Here is a 16256-nt window from a genome sequence, read left to right as displayed (position 1 = left end):
CTCGTCTAGCACCCGTACCTGGCCTTCCCTGACCTTCCCTGTTCTCCTTGGCAGTCTCTCCTACTTGCTCACCTAATTAAAAGCTGAACCTCTCACCCATGTCCGTACAAAGGCATCCGACTAATGTCTCACAGGAACCTGGTTTCTTTTGACGGACCGCGTGACTGACAAGGTTGATGGTTGACCCAAGGGTTCGTGGCTGTTTCCTCAGACCTCAAGGAGTGGATCATTACTGGTCCTCCAGTGTTATTTTAGAAATGCCCCACTCTATGAATTAGTGGCCAAGGAATTCAGACTAAGCTGATCCCTTGTCTTGAGCCTAACGGCGGTAATGTGCCGTCCATCTGAGGTCTTCCATCTGAATAATAAGAACCATTTGCCATAGGCCTCATTATTTGCATTTATATTTTTTTATAAGGAGTTATTCTTCATTATTATACATCCAGTACACAATCAGCCCTTTTACATGCTCTTTCCTATGAACTCTAATTTAAATGCAGGGTTCATTTACTTCTAATGATCCTTTTTTTTCAGTCCGATCCACACCTGCTGCTCTTTTGGATAGTTTTACCCGAGCAGAACCCTGATAACTCCTTGCTCACACCCGTCTCCTCTTCGTGCCAGCTACCTAATTGGACAGTCGTGAGCTCAAAACGGTTAATGGGGTTGAGAACAGCCAACACTGCTCACTTTAAGTGATTCAAAGCGTTGCTTGGATATAATGTCACCATATATACAGTTTATCTCTCTTTTTCTCTCTCTCTCTCTCTTTTTTTTTTGCCTGTTCGCACCTTTTCTTATGTGTCATCTGAAATGAACCTAAAAATAGAGAACCAGTCAACCAACATGGCAGTACGCTTTTTAAACAGAATCCCGGTGCAATATTAAGCAGCATCACAAATAACATGTTGTGAATATTTGTATCTTTAAAATTGTTTATTTCAAGATACAACTTCTTTCAGTGCTGTTGTGCGATTCTACTTAATTTGTTACTGCACAGCAATTCCAATAAGGTGTCCTCTGTCCAACCACTGCACATATTAATCCAGATAAACAGCGAGGACTCGTCTCTCATGGGATAAATATACTGGATATGAGAGATCGACACAGATATTGTAAAACACCCTGTTCAGAATTCCCTTTAAATGTCCCTGCACCGGCCCCATGGGTCCAAATCTGCACCTAAATGGGTTTCTTCCCTAGGCGACGCTCCACCCTTCCACTGGGTTTTGTCAAAATCACACCTGAACTTTTTTGCATACTCCCCACTCACACACAAACAAACACAACCTGTTTGATGGCGGTAAGGAAGCAGAGCGACATCAAAGCATCGGGCTAAGGGCCAAATACCGATCACAGCCAAAGTTTGCTGCCGTCACAACAATTATGGCATGTTTTCAGACAAATACAAACCACGGGTGAAAATGTTTACGTTTGATTCTGCCTGCGCTTCCCACCTGCACAAAACAAAACTCATTCCTTTGCTCCTTTACCTAAGAAGGGCTGTTGTGCAGGTTTCCTATTTAAAAATATTCATGCATTCAGATTCTGCTTAAAAATGGAAATGTATTCAGACTCCTCTCAAAACACCTGTGAACCCCTGCCACACACGCAAACACACACACACACACACACACACACACACACACACACACACACACACAGCATTCAGTTTTCAAGTTTATTACCCTAGAGGTAAAGCATTTTATAACCTCTTTTTCAAAGGCAAACCGGCGTAGGTACAATATATCTAAGGGCTGAAATTTAACAAATGATTATCCTCCAATGACTTCAGTGCACTGTTCATAAAAGTGCATTTCTCTGTGTTTTATCTTTCCACCTAAAATCATGCAACTCCATCAGGAATATCAGGTAAAGGTTGACTTTTAACCAAATAAAGCTTCTGTTACCAGTGCGGCGACCAGCAGGAGCAGGTGTGTGTGTGTGTGTGTGTGTGTGTGTGTGTGTGTGTGTGTGTGTGTGTGTGTGTGTGTGTGTGTGTGTGTGTGTGTGTGTGTGTGTGTGTGTGTGTGTGTGTGTGTGTGTGTGTGTGTGTGTGTGTGTGTGTGTGTGTGTGTGTGTGTGTGTGTTTGGGGGTGTGTGTGTGGGGGTGTGTGTGTGTCTGGGTGCTGGTGTCACGTCTGCAGTGATGTGTTAGGGGTTGAATAGATCACTGTGGCTTGCGAACATAATTCCCCCAAGTGGGACAATAAATTGGAAAGCAAAAGTTAAGGAAGTGCGCAGGGAGGAAAGCCGACATTTACCAGGCTTCCAACTGGAGCTGTAAGTGAAGGAGTGGATGACCTTGTGGCTCACTGGGTAATTAGGAGCTTTGTTCTTAGTCGGTTTTAATGTCTCCAATTTAGAGGCAGTGACATTTCAAAGGTGGCGACTTCAGGCGTGCTTTACGTTTACCCACAGCGTAGCAGAGGCTGAGACGGTGTCGGCTGGCGTTTCTAATCCCCCGGTGTCTTTGCTTTATAGCTTTCCTCGCCACTGAACTACCTGTTGTGGTTGATTAAAGTGCTCACCTGATGCAGGTGATGGAGTGGCTGTACTGAAAATGTTGAGGGGATTGGCCGCAGGCTTACCTTTCCTCACTCGCTCGCTGGAACACCAGAGCTTGTTTCCAAGGTAACACGCAATCCAGGGAGCTCTTCTGTACAGCAGCTTGACAAGAAGATGACGTTTTCTGTCTGCTGTTCCTGACATTCAGAATAGATCAGGTTGATGTGGTTAGTCGTTCTTCCTCGCCGAGCAGTATGAATCCGTAATCCACCTCTTTCACATACTTTGATGAAAGTCTGTGAAAGTCAGTGTTGGAGTAATGCTGTATGGACTTATAATAGATACTTGTTTAATAATCTCCATAGTAACATCGTCTTACCAAAGTCACAATATATGTCTGCTCTTCTCAGTGGTTAAGTTATTTTCTCCTTCTCAACCCTGATTTTAAGATCAGGATATTTTCCTCTTTGACTCAAAAAGTAAGATCAACAAATGATGCTGAAAATAACAAAATGCACTGTTTGCATTGTTCCTTATGATAAATCTGCTCCTCTGAAAGCCACAGTGGAAAAACCATGATCAGAACTTCGGCCTCTATTTTGTTACTCAGGAGTAAGCATATAAATAATAAAATTCAGAAATCTTCACTAATTTTCACCTTCACGTTGTTGTATACTCTGTGCTGAAATCTGCAGTTATATTTGTACATTACATTACCTTGTACCTTAATGAGATTACTTTTTATCACATTGGCAAGACTTTCAGGGTTTGTAACATTTTTCCCTAATTGTTACCTACAACACTAAACCAGGAGACATTTGTAATAACAACCTCTAATCCTGAGTCTTACAGATGCATAATATTGTTGGAAATTATATAAATGCTAATTTCCTCTGCAGCTTAGACAAGCTTTTCGCAATTTAGAGTTTGCGTTAGGGTCTTAAAATGTGAAATTAGGTAGAAATTAGTCGTAAATAAATGGTTAAACTTCAGGTTAATTCAATGCCAAAGCTCTTCTCAATTGAAGCTTCTGTTGTGTGAAATTGTGCACCAGCATCACATTACCCACGTGTTATTGTGAGGTGTGGTCTGGGTAACAACTACAAAAACCCACATGCTAATTATCCTCAACAAGCATTACCGCCTCCTGGTAGAAAAATGGAGACGTCAAAGCAGCAAAGCAAATATACGGTTCCTTGGAGCTCTGCATTTTAAGAGAGGAGGTACAGACTGCTTGGCAGAAACGCTGCAACGGCAAAACAAAGACAAATATATATCTGAAATATAAATCAGAGGTGTCAGAAACCAGTAAACAGCACCAGTGCTAACGAGAAGCCTGGCATCCAGACACCTCCAGGACTTACTAAGTTACTAATGCACCGAGTGGACTTTATCAAAATTAACTTATAACTAATTTGTGGATTGAATATTATCCAGATTTCACATCGGTTACATTTACACTCCATTTTTTTAGTGTTAGCAGCTTTGCCTGCTTGCAAATGAACAAATGCTGGAACCATCTCTACACAAATGGTTAAAAATCTGGCCTTGCCAGCTGTCACTCAAGTGAACAACTAAGCCTGCAAGCTCAAACCTCACCGTCCAGCCCGTCGAGTGCGATCCAGGCCAGGATTTCCACTTTTCCTTTGCATGAAATAATGATGAATACTATCCATGCAATATTGTTAGGGGAGTAGTGAATAATTAAGAATAGTGCTGGATGGCGCATATTACTGTGTTCTTCTGTTGGAACAGGTTTCCATAAAACACTCTGATTAATAATACATGTTCTATACTCGCTCAGCTCCTTCAGGGTCAGCTATTATCCTGTCGTACTCCCTCAGCTTTGACAACATCCTGCCGCAAAAAGAAACGCCCCTGTAGCCTGTGATGTGAGCTCCTAACGCCGCGCTCCTGATTCCCTAAATGTATGAATTGTTTTAGAGCTGTTGTGTTGTACAAATACGCCCCGAGGCTCACTGCAAACGCGTCTGATCCCGTCCCGAAAAGGATCTTAATGGGATAAAGTGCTCAATAGTGGAGTCTATAAAGCATTGCTGTCTTAATTACAGGGGGTACTTTCCATATGTTTGCTGGAATTATTACTGAAAGCTTATCTCCTCCAGCAGCGACGCCTCGGAAATTCAGAACCTCCCCAAACTCCATTACCTCTTAATGGGCTCTATATCCAATTTTTCATCATCAAATAGAGTAAAGCAGCCCTACCCCTCGCTCAATGATGGCTGGGATGAGATCCAGCGCCCCTGCGACCCTGAATAGCGGCTGTAGAGAATGGATGGATGGATGGAACTCTGTTTGGTCCAGGTTTCTTGCCACTGACTTGTCTCTTTATTATATTGAGGTTAATTTACTTTTTTTGACTCGTTTTTTACAATATAAGTCAATGGTAAGTTAACCAAAGAGCAGATTTGACAAAATGTTTCTAATGTAATGTTTCCTGGTTGAGAGCATATGCTCAATGCCTGGAATGGAAATGAGTCTAAATGGAATTTCCCTCATAATAAAAGTACTTTTCCTCTAAAACCTCAATTTTGGACTTTTTAAGCCAATATTGTTGGCAGATAGAAAAGGATTTTTGTGGAGGAAACCATTCAGATGGAAAAGTGGAAACTTCTTTTGAAGCTTCAGACTTCAGGGCCAAGTGTCAATCCATCCATTTATCCCACAGGCACCATACAGATGTAGTACACTGGAATAGAACATCGCCTGTGTGTGTGTGTGTGACCTGTAGACCTGCAGGACTCCGTGACTTTATGTTAAATGGAGCAGAACGTCTTCACACAATCTCCTGTTGTTTCCTTTTATTTTGAAGACATAGAAAGTCAGCAACGGATAAACAGGAGGTTGACTTCAGACATTCCTGTCAGCCGGAAAAAAAGTCCTATTTCACCGGGGTAATCCATTTCATATTCCAAATCAGTGGTGAAATCCCCTGGTGGCCCTGAGGAGGCTTACGCAGGTGGAGTTGCTCTCTCCTTCACTGTCTGCAAACATTTTTTTCTTTACTTTAAACATAGCGATGCATTGTTTCTCCAACCGCAGAAAGCACAACAGGCTGAGGGAGAGGTGTGAAAGAGCTTGTTTTCCTCAGGCGCTTCATCCGTCTTTGAGTCTCATACTTTAAATATTTATGTTGCATCGACACGCTGCATACTGAATGAAAGAAGGGTTATGAATTACCAGAAATGTAATGCACGCTGTCTAACAAGGGATTGGAGTTGGGAATTCATTATTCTGTGACCTTTGTCTGTTTTATTATGAAGAAGGATCTGCAATGGTCGTCACAGTATTGTTGCTTCATGTGTTGCATCATCAAATGGCTTGAGTCTCAGTGTTGTGTGCAATTTATGGTTCAATGTGTTTTTGTCACGCATAAATGTCACAAAGTCGGTGTACCTGTCAGGACACCTGGTCAGATGAAGTTCGAATTTAGTTGGCCTTAAAGAGACAGTACCTGAAATAACCTATTTTCACTCAATGTACACAGTTGTGCTGCAACAAGGGAGATTAAAGTTGATCAATGTGCTTTTTTTCACATTAAAGCACTGCAAAGATGTGGAAAAAATGTAAATAAGAACATAAATATCTGTCTATCTGCTATAATTTTGGACAAATTGTTCATCAAATAGTTTCCGATGAGTTACAAGCTACATCTGAACATTTTATGTGCTTTTATTTTTGATTTACCGAAAATCTAATGTGGATTTTCAGGATTGCTGGGATGTTTTTGTTTGACAGAAAATATAATTTATTCTCCCTTTGTCTGAGCTGTGTGCTCTCCTTTAAATTTAATTTTCTCTAGTTATTGTTTTGATTGTGTTTAATTATACTCCCCTCCATATGAGCAATAACTCAAAAGCAAAAGCAACAAAAGAGCCACACAGTTCATTGCAGGTTCTTTGAGCTGCAGTACTGCACCAAAAAGAAGTAAAGAAGAAATAATCTGCATAATGCCAGCGTGTCACGTTCCCATACACTCTTTGTCTTTTTTAGGGGCACTCTGGAGGCACGCTTTGTTTACGTCTTCGTCTTGGGGATCCTCTTCACCGGCACTAAGGACCTGTTGCGCTCCCAAATCATCACGGCTGATGCGAGGTTGAAGAGCAGGGGCTTGTGGGAGATTTACAGCGGCCTGGTTCTGTTGGTGTCCCTCTTGTTCCGCGCTCACAATCTGCCAGTTCTGTGCTGCTGCCTGTTGATTCAGACGCTCATGGCTCAGTTCATCTGGAAGAAACTCCACTACGACGCGGCCCAGACCACCATCATGCACTACTGGTTTGGTCAAGCCTTCTTCTACTTCCAGGTAAGGAACCCGTTAAACGGGTGTTAGGTTATTAACAAGACTGGCTATTTATGAATCAGGTACTTAGTTAGGACCTGAGCACGTCGTCATCAACACTAAACTTCCAGAAGACTAACGCTTTAATAACTGTCATCACCCTCAGGTCATTAATACCTCGACGGGCTCGGGTCCAAACCACCGCCGCACAATTTCCAGTTTAGGCACCCAGGCATGTAATTACAGCCCTGTGAGGAATATTCTCAACAAAGCTGTGACCATAATAGCAGAGATGTATGTGATTTCAATTTGTCGCGCCGAGACAAACGCAGCTGCCAAGAGAATCCAAACCGGTGTGTAATCAGCATTTTCAAAGTGAGGATTCTGTGCATTGATCTGTGAGCTCCGTCATTGCAAAATTGATCAACCAAAGCAGTGTAGGATGCAGACGCATATTCACTGTACACTGTAGAGGGTTTATATTATCAAACCTGGCACGAGGCTGTTGTTTTCAAAGTGTCCTTGCTGTGTTAACCTATTTTGTCTTTGGCAACCAAATGCACAGAAACTCAGGGGGAAGCATTATGGGAAATATTCCAGGTAGCTTCAGCTGCAGATATACGGCACTGACAAAGAAGAAGTGTTAAATTGAATCACATGATGAATGAACTGTCCCAGAGGGAGAGAGAAGGTTTGGCCGCCCGTATCTTCATCTGGAGTGATAGATGAGTTTAGACGCTGCGGTTGATTTTCTCTGGATTTCCCCAAAAACAGATGGTCAATAATGAAGCGATGAGACGGTCGTTCCTCTGAAATGAAATGCTTTGTGCAAGAGGCTGCTCAGTGTGAAGTCACTGTGCAACTTAGCTGCCTGCTGTAGAAAATATTAATCATAATAATGAGGATGATGATGAGGCTTTGATCTGTTTGTGTTCTGAGCTGTATTAAATGTTATAAACCTGAAAAGAGACTGGTTTTCCCAACAAATTAAGACAATTAAAATGTATATTGTGGATATTTAATAGGTAGATAAATGAGATGAAGAGGAAATGTCTGAAGAAGAGAGAATAGAATGTGTCTCTGTGTTTCACCTGTGTCCGCAATGCTGCAAGACATTTTCAAAGTAAAATAAGCCACAAACCTTCCAAAAATAAGGTTTTATAATGATGGCACAGGCTGAACACAGGTGTGCGTGATCGTACACACACAGACACACACACACACACACACAGACATACGCTGAAGCTCGTGTGGCTATAACAAGTCTGGCTCTTGTCTTCTGGTGCGGGGAATAGAAAGTATAAACAACTGGGCCGCTGGGAAGTTGCCACAAACTCAGTGTAACGATGACAAAGCGAAGGAGCTCTTCAGAACGGCAATAAAATGCTTACCAAGCTTCACGCGCAGATCTTTGTGTACCAGCTTTTTTATCTTTGTATTGGGGCTTAGTTATTCCTGTGCCCTTGGCTGTGCTCGAGTGAAAGTGTCTCTGTGTTCCTGCAGGGGAACTCCAACAACATCGCCACCGTGGACATTTCGGTCGGCTTCATCGGGCTGGAAAGTTACGTGGAAGCACCTGCTGTCGTCTTGACGGCCCTCAACACTTACGCCGGCCCCCTGCTGTGGGCGTGTCACCTCGTCTGCCACCTCAGCTCAGAGAGGGACAGGTTAGTTATCAAGGACCTGTTCTTTTATCTACCTTTGTTGAACACACTTATTGTAAGTCGCTTTGGATAAAAGCGTCTGCTAAATGACCGTAATGTAATGTAATGTAATGTAATGTAATGTAATGTAATGTTAGTAGCAGCGTAGCGTGGAACACAAAAATCTCTACTTTCGCTGCAGGCACGGAAGCGTCATTGCTCTCTTTCTTTGAGTGATGTTTACGTCTTCATTTTCATACTTTTGGAAACTTTGCGTTTGCGTGTATTCTGTTAATCCTACGCAGGGCAGCGGGGGTGCGTTGAAACAGTTTAACCTTATACAGACCTTAACTGGATGGTGGCCAGCAGCTCAGTTAATGTGTCCGTGTTAAAGCAGCCAGTTGGTTCGGCTTCAGTGCAGCCTCAGAAACCCTGTGCAGTCTGGAACAATGAGGTGTGTGCCCGGCTGTGTGAGAGGTTAAACTGCAGACTGAGCCAAAGCTACAGTACATTCTCTTTTTCCTGCTAATTATCTCATTTTCCTACTTTCGCAGTATGTACACTAAAGCAGTGATAATGTAATCAGTGTCATCAGGCTTGGTGGGAAATGGGATTGCAGAGGTTGGTGTTGATGCACAAACATGATTGATAAGCTTAATAATCTTTTATTTCACATTAGAATATAACCTGTTAAACGTTTTAAACCTCACATCAATGTCTATCCAGACCAGGAAGCCTCCACACCAGCTGGGGCGGATTGTCTGGAGATTTGGTTTTGAACCTTTCTGGTTGTGTCAGAATGAGTCCTAATGAAGCCGTTAACCCCCTCAGCTTTCACAGCGTTCCTTCCATCAACACCTAGAGTCGTCACAGGCTGTCTGGAAAATGGGCTGAATGAAATTAAATTTGCTCTGGATAATCGAGGCCTTCAGAGAATGACGCTGTAGCTTGGGCGCCAACATCAGACCAAATACACACACGTATTAGAATCTCATCCGCAGAGCATTGAATGAGCACACTCGGGACAAACCGGGACATGAGCTCTCCTTCAGCGTCACACTCGTGCCGAATTATGAACTTCACACAAAATATCGAGTCATATCAAGGACCTGTTCCATTCTAAGGTCTGAGTGCCGCCCCTGAGCGCTAAGTGTACATTTATAGCTCCTATACTGTAAAGGCTGTTTGCTCTACTTGTGATGAGCACGACGTCACCGGGCCTCTAGCAGAGCTTCACTCCTGTCTTACGGAGCCCTTTGATCTAATCCCTGCATCCATTCTATATTCCCGCTTATGCTGCAGTAGCAGGGGGGTGGAGTTTCTCCCAGAATGCTTCAGATGAAAGGCCCGGGTTCTCCCTGGGACGGTCCCTTCCAGCTAATATATAACATTCCTTGTAACACATTACGCACTGCATTACGGTGCGAGACACTTGAGCATCTTTCCTCCTTCTCTTTTTTTTTCATGGCACGGTGCTCTCCCCGCTAATGCTTTCCACAGAAACCCCTCCTGTAATATGCACTCAGAGACAATGTGATAAATCAAATTCTAAAATTGTCTCCCACAGCTTAGCTCCTTTAAAATGCACTCTGCACTATTAGGAGCTCGACCACAAGGTGAGTACTGGAAATGGGAGTTTGATCAATACCTATTCAACTGGTCCCTATTGACAAGGCTTTGCTGAAGTTAAAGCAGCATTATAATTGTGTTTTTATTGTTTTTAGTGCAGAGAATCACAGCAGGACTTCCTGGGGACCCCCCACCTGTACTCAAGTACCTTTATAATGAAAAACTTTATGAAAAAAAGAGCAGATCTCTATTTCTCTTTAGATTTGTTGATACTTTTCCAGAAGCCGGTCGGGCTCTTTGGAACGAACGTTATTTATAGCTGAAACAAAGCAAAGTGGTGATAGTGGATCAGTTGATCTGCTGTGTGAGCTGAAACGTGAAATGGTTTACTGAAGGGCATCCGGCTGAAGGACATCCCATGGAGAATAGCTCCGGACTTCAATCAAACTCTTATTTCAGAAGTTAAGTTGTGAAATTAGCAAGGCGAGGCGAGGCAAATTTATTTATACAGCAGAGTTCAGACTGAGGCCATTCAAAGGGCTTTACACACGATGACAAGAGGGGAACACACACTTTGGCTTTTGTACCTTTGTTGGTAGCAGAGCTCAGATTAGTCGACTTCTCTCTTAGTTTGCTTTTTCCTGTTCTTTGTAACTCAAGAGTGCCGTTATAGTTCGACGTGACACGAACCTCAATGTCTCCAATTCGAATCCAATCGTGGAGGAGCGACTTCACATCATTCACTGTAACGCAACAAACTCCTATCAGACTCACCCAAACCTGATGCAGTAAATCAACAGGGACGACAGAATAACAAAGGCAAACTCAAAGCTGTCCTTGCCCCGGTGTTGAACGGTCGTATTCAAAAATCTGTTTCTGTGAAACCCAGTCAGGACTGAATGGGATGTGATTCATCTCTCACCTCGTCCTGGCCCCTGTTTTTTATCCATCACATCCCGGCCCTTGCTTGAAGCACACTTCACCTGCACCTGTGTGTTTGTGTGTCATTCACAGCATTAAAAAGAGACTCGGGCAAGTGCTGTGTGTGTGTGTGTTTATATGTATGAAAGTCCAGGTTGTTGTTAAATGGCCATCTGATTGAATTTCTACCAAGCTGGATGATTTCCCACATCTCCTACTTCGTCAGCTCGTCTTTGGATAAGATTGCTTTCCCTCGACATGAAGTTCCTCGGCCACAGCTGTTAGAATTCACACATGCCTGTACTCATTTACGGCTGTTTACATACGTCAGAGTCTTGGTGCGTGTGTGGGTTCGCTTCTCCATCATCGTCTTCAGCACTTCTCTCCTCCCTTTACATTGGTTTGGGTATTTTAAGGTCGTTAGCGCCTTTATCAGAATTTGCCAGCAATCCATATTATTAGGGTTAGGAGAAGTAAATTAGATCGGACTGCTCTTCTGGATAAATGAGCAAAGTGATCTCATGCAGAGACGACTATGAACTTTGAGCCTGTGGTGAAATGAATCTTTAGTCAGACAGAATCTGGCCTCACTTTCCTAAGGACCTGCTGCTCTACCAGCTTCACATCATCACGTATGAGTCAGACGGGTTAGTATGACCTTGTTTCACGTGTGCTTCCTCGACATGTAGCGGTTCTCTTCCTCTCTGATTCATTGTCTTCCTCTCTGCAGGAGCCCGGTCGCAATCAGCCACGGCTGCTACTGCCTGGCCCTGCTGCGGTCGGTGCCAGCTGCTGCCTACATCGTGCTGGTCACCGTCCTGCGCTACCATCTCTTCATCTGGAGCGTCTTCTCGCCCAAGTTACTTTACGAGTCCATGCACGTGCTGCTGACCGCCGGAGTCTGCCTGTTCTTTCACACCATGGAGCAAAGCCACAGTTCCAGCTCCAAGTCCTAGGGAGCTAAAGACTGAGGACCCTCACCCACTACCACCGGTCACCGATCAGACACAGTTTTGAAATACTGTGAGTAGGTAACACTCATCTACACACTCCCCCCTGCAGTGTGTTTCTCTCTCTTCACACTGTGTGAGCAGATTGATAAAGTGTCCATCCTCTGGACCCAACTTCAGATTGCACTCGTTGTATTTTTCTGAGCAAGCTATTCAAATATTTAAGTCAAATAAGTGAAGGTTTGCAAACCAATAAAAGTGAATTCTTGGAAAGATGATTTTTGATAACTTTGTTTTACACATCCTGTAGATAAACGACCTCAGGGAGCGACGCACGATGAGCGGCAGAGCTGCTTTACACAACAACACGGTGTTTGATGTTCCGGCTTCATACTGTGTAAATGTTACATTCAGTGAGATGCGACTTAATGACTGAGAGGGAGAGGAGAATGTCGTGTTCATGTTGAGCAGGATGGGACCACGTGATATGTGGGTGCTCGCAAAGCTTCAACTCTTCTGAAAATTACGGTTTGCCCGTTGAGCTAAAATGTTATAGTGATTTTCTTTTTGCCCTTTAATCCCTCGTTTGCTTGTGATGTCTCTGAGGTCGACACAGAGCTTTACTAACAGCGACGTAACAACTTCGCCTGTGTGGCTGCAGACATGAAAACCAGTCGGTAATGTAAGATCCTGTTCCTTTAAAGCATCAATCGCCCTGTGGAAAACATGTCAGGGCAGGAAACAACCACATAAAAGCTGAGGAACAACCCAAACAACACAACATATTCAGTAGAAGATGAAGTCCTGAGCCGCTGCAGCAGGAAGAGAACATAACCCACAGGGTCCTCTTTAGTTCAGTTGGTAACAAAGAGGATTTAATTATTACTCTGATTTAAAAAGCTTCAAAATTGCCATAAATACTTGAACAATGTGTTCTCTCTGCTACAATTCTACTGAGGCCAGGAAGAGCAGGCAAAGAATGAAAATATGAAATTATATAACACAACTGGAAGTATTTAAAGTGACACAGTAAGTCAGAAAGTTTAAATTGAGGAGCCTGGCACCGTCGGCACACTGCAGACTCTGAGACGTCTAACTAATGCTCCAGTTGTCCATTCAATATCGCAGAATATCACCAAAGTAAAGCTGGCAAGCACTCAAAGAGTTTAAGAGCCAAAGGAACAAACAATGCACAGCCATCCAACTATTTATGGAACACACTGAATTAGTACAGCATCTCACCCGTTACTTAGGCTCCATTTTGAAAGTCGAATCAGAGAATGAAAGCATCCATGAACAACTCTTACTGCAGCGCTACGACCCTGGTTGGTGTCTGTGACGTCTCCTTTAAAGATCTGTGATGATAGTTATTTGTCCTGAAAAAGCCGAAACTGACAGAATTTGTGTAAAAGCCACAGAGTGCAACTTTTCACCCTGGAAGTAGTGAAGTGAGTTGCATGTTTTTCCGCCCCCCCCCCCCCCAAACACGTGTCACTCACTTTGATGAGCTGTCGAGCTTTAAAAAAACAGCGTCTCGCCCCAGGCTGAGATAACTGACATCCTCCAAAGCTGCCACAGGTGTCGAAGACGCAAGCTGGCAAAAAAATGAAAGGGAGAGTTGATGTTTGCTCGTTTTTGTTCCAGGTTTTCTCTGATGGAAGACGAGCTTCATTGTTCTTCCTTTTCTTTTTATCTGGCACCGTTGTTGCTGCGGTGACTTCCCCTGCTTGCTTCACCTTGATAAGCAACAACAGCAGGAAATAGTTTATGCGCCTAAATGTCCTGAATATCATTGGAATGTGAGGTTTATGCAGCAACAAAAAGGATCCAGGATCTCTGAAACTAGTTGTTCGCGCCTTGGTCCAGGGTGAAGCACATGACTCCTGTGTGACTCAAGGCATCGTATTAGTCCAGGGTGAGAACAGGTCTCCGTCAATGCTGGACACTCAACTGACATTCTGAGAGTCGTTCACACCTCAGGCCAGGAGACTCCTTCCTTTGGTCACATGGGAGGGTACGTTTCATTCACAGTCAACTCCCATGTGAGTCAAGGTGAGACCTGGCTCCAGTCGTGAACGCCTCTCAGAGGACCGTGCCACACATTGACTCAGAACAGGAGGATCCTCTTAGATGAGTGGTGAGTCATCCTTAGGTCTGAATGGCAAATCTGTTACCTTGAACTACGATGAGACAGAGAACGCTCCATATGTTTTGGTGCTGACCGGGCTCAGAGCTCCACTGACCTGTGTTACAGTGACAGCATGCTGTCCGCTGCCTCCTCCCCCCCCCCCCCTCTGAATCTCCCTCTAAGGGCGGTCTGGTAGAAATGGTTTATGAAGCAGATAACTCCATCTTCATCTCTCATGAGGATTATTCTGTCAGTGTTTGTCACGTTTCACAGCTCGGTGCTTGTAGAGCTCCCTCATCCACAAATCATCGTGTCCCTGCAAATTGATAGCAAGGCAGAGAAAACGCTGGCCCATAAACTATGTGGCCACCATGGGCTACATCAGCTCTGATGTATTTAATGTTGCGACTGGCTGTGTTTTCTCATCAGTATCATAGAACTCTGCTGTTTGAAGGCTCTTGTGTTTTTGGAACATAGATTGAGATGCGGTACATCAACTCTGACGGAGATGGATTTTCCGAGCTAGAATGAATGTTGTTGTTCTGGAGGGCTCAGTAGGCTTTTATGCTGCGGAGGATAAATTACGTTTGATGCCTGAGCAACGTCCAGCTGCATCTCATCAGCTTCCAGACACTGAAAATGAAAACTGGGCCTGGAGCTGCTTCACTTTCGGCCAAAATATGACAAAGTCCCCCAGCATAGTTTGGGACAAGTATGGCACCTTAACTCCCGGTGACGAAGGCTGTGACGTTTTGCTGCCGACGGAGCTGGAACGTTTCTCCTCCTGTGCGTCTGTATGTTTGCTCTAAACTCCAAAATGCAGAATGTTGTATCGACCCAGAGGGTTGTGAACACTAGCCAGTCCTCAGGCGTGACGTTAAAGCACAAAAAGTACAATAACCCAACACCGGAGGGCGCCAAAACTTCATCTCCGACTTTACAGCTTCCTCCAGTTTCCATGTACGCTACATTTGAGTGAGTTCTCCAACTTTTCAGCGGTGAGAGACTTTGACCTGAATGAATGTCGTTTGTTCTGTCACAGTGACACAGCAAATCCTCGAGTGTCTGTCCCGTACGCTGTCTGTCCTGTGGCACTAATGGACTCAGACGGCCATTTTATCCTTTTTGTTTCTTTGCGTTGTTTCTTGTTCCTCCGTGTTGAAACATGTCAGTAAATTGCTCTTCCTCTTTATGACTGTAATTAGCCATTTCTTGCTTTAATCATCTTTTTATCGTCCCACAGTGGCTCTCGTACTTTAACGGTGCCGTTTATCCCCTTTATTGTTGTTCACGTCTCTGTGATCTGATGTTGTTTATTCGAACCAAATCACTACAGAAAAGCTAATGAGTGGTTTTTCTTTTTTATGATCCGTTCTTTTGTTATTTAATGTAGTATAGACACTGTAGGTTCTAAATGGGTTTGGGCTTTTTCTGCTTTATTTTTCTTTTGACAGATATGAAACAAGTAAAGGTGATGATTTGAAGGATTTAATTTACTGCATTATTTATGTTTCTAATGAAATAAACTCATCGAATTTGCAGTTTTTGGATGATTTTTTGCTGGTTGTGTGTATTGGAGAGAAGATTCCCAGGCCATTTCTGGACATTTTCTTATTTTGAAGTAGTTTAATATGAATTTGTGAAGAGTGTCCCTTGTATCTGTCATAATCTGTCTATTAAATCCTTCCTTGCAGCTGAGTGAGGGCCGTGCTTGTGTGGAGGCCCAGGCTGCTGTGGAGGATGGATGACATGTGATGATGATGATGATGACGCTTCCACTCCGGTTTCTCCCTGTCAAAGTTTCCCACTGACTTAGTGAGATTGGGACAAGAAACCATCTGTGAAAGCGAACCTCATATCTGCACGCCGAGCGGTGGGAGGACGATAATTTAGTAGCTGCTACCCACTCACTTAATAATTACTTTACGCCTTCAGGAGCTGGAATTCAGTGTCATTATTAAAGGAACGACACATTTCACACTGTGTCATATCTGAGTGGGAGTTCCTCCCTCTTAAAGCCTCCAAAGTGTGACGCACCCAGGCTGTATTGTTGTCTTCTCGCATCCGAAAACGCTGCATGGTGAGAAAAGGCCAAGTTAATGGAAACTCTTCAAGGCCAGAAACTTTACTGAGAGATCTGAGGAGTGTGTGGTTTCAGACTCAGGGAAGATGATGTCTCCGTTTGTACTCTCTCATAGTTTTTGAATTTTACGACTATACTGCAGATCTTATTAACC

The 16256-nt window shown here is 43.6% G+C and overlaps 1 protein-coding gene across 2 annotated transcripts in view; it reads left to right on the top strand.

The window, feature by feature from the left end:
- The window catches only part of pigg (phosphatidylinositol glycan anchor biosynthesis class G (EMM blood group)), a 41211-nt gene extending 25666 nt beyond the window's left edge, over positions 1 to 15545 (top strand). Inside the window, exons 11-14 of one of the 2 annotated variants that reach the window (XR_012964801.1) lie at positions 6523 to 6832; positions 8312 to 8475; positions 11672 to 11964; positions 12202 to 15545. Coding sequence is in view for 1 of the 2 variants with exons in the window: in XM_076162771.1 (XP_076018886.1) it covers positions 6523 to 6832; positions 8312 to 8475; positions 11672 to 11897 (700 nt within the window). In the remaining variant the exon portion in view is untranslated. Of the gene's footprint in view, positions 1 to 6522; positions 6833 to 8311; positions 8476 to 11671; positions 12155 to 12201 lie in introns of those variants that run through there. The other variant, XM_076162771.1, reaches the window with a different exon arrangement.
- The last annotated feature ends 711 nt before the right edge of the window (positions 15546 to 16256 follow it).

Source organism: Genypterus blacodes, unplaced genomic scaffold (assembly GCF_046128005.1).
Source record: "Genypterus blacodes isolate CSIRO-AG114 ecotype Tasmania unplaced genomic scaffold, CSIRO-AGI_Gbla_v1 ptg000128l_1, whole genome shotgun sequence".
Lineage (NCBI taxonomy): Eukaryota > Metazoa > Chordata > Actinopteri > Ophidiiformes > Ophidiidae > Genypterus > Genypterus blacodes.
This window is presented reverse-complemented; position numbering and strand designations above follow the sequence as displayed.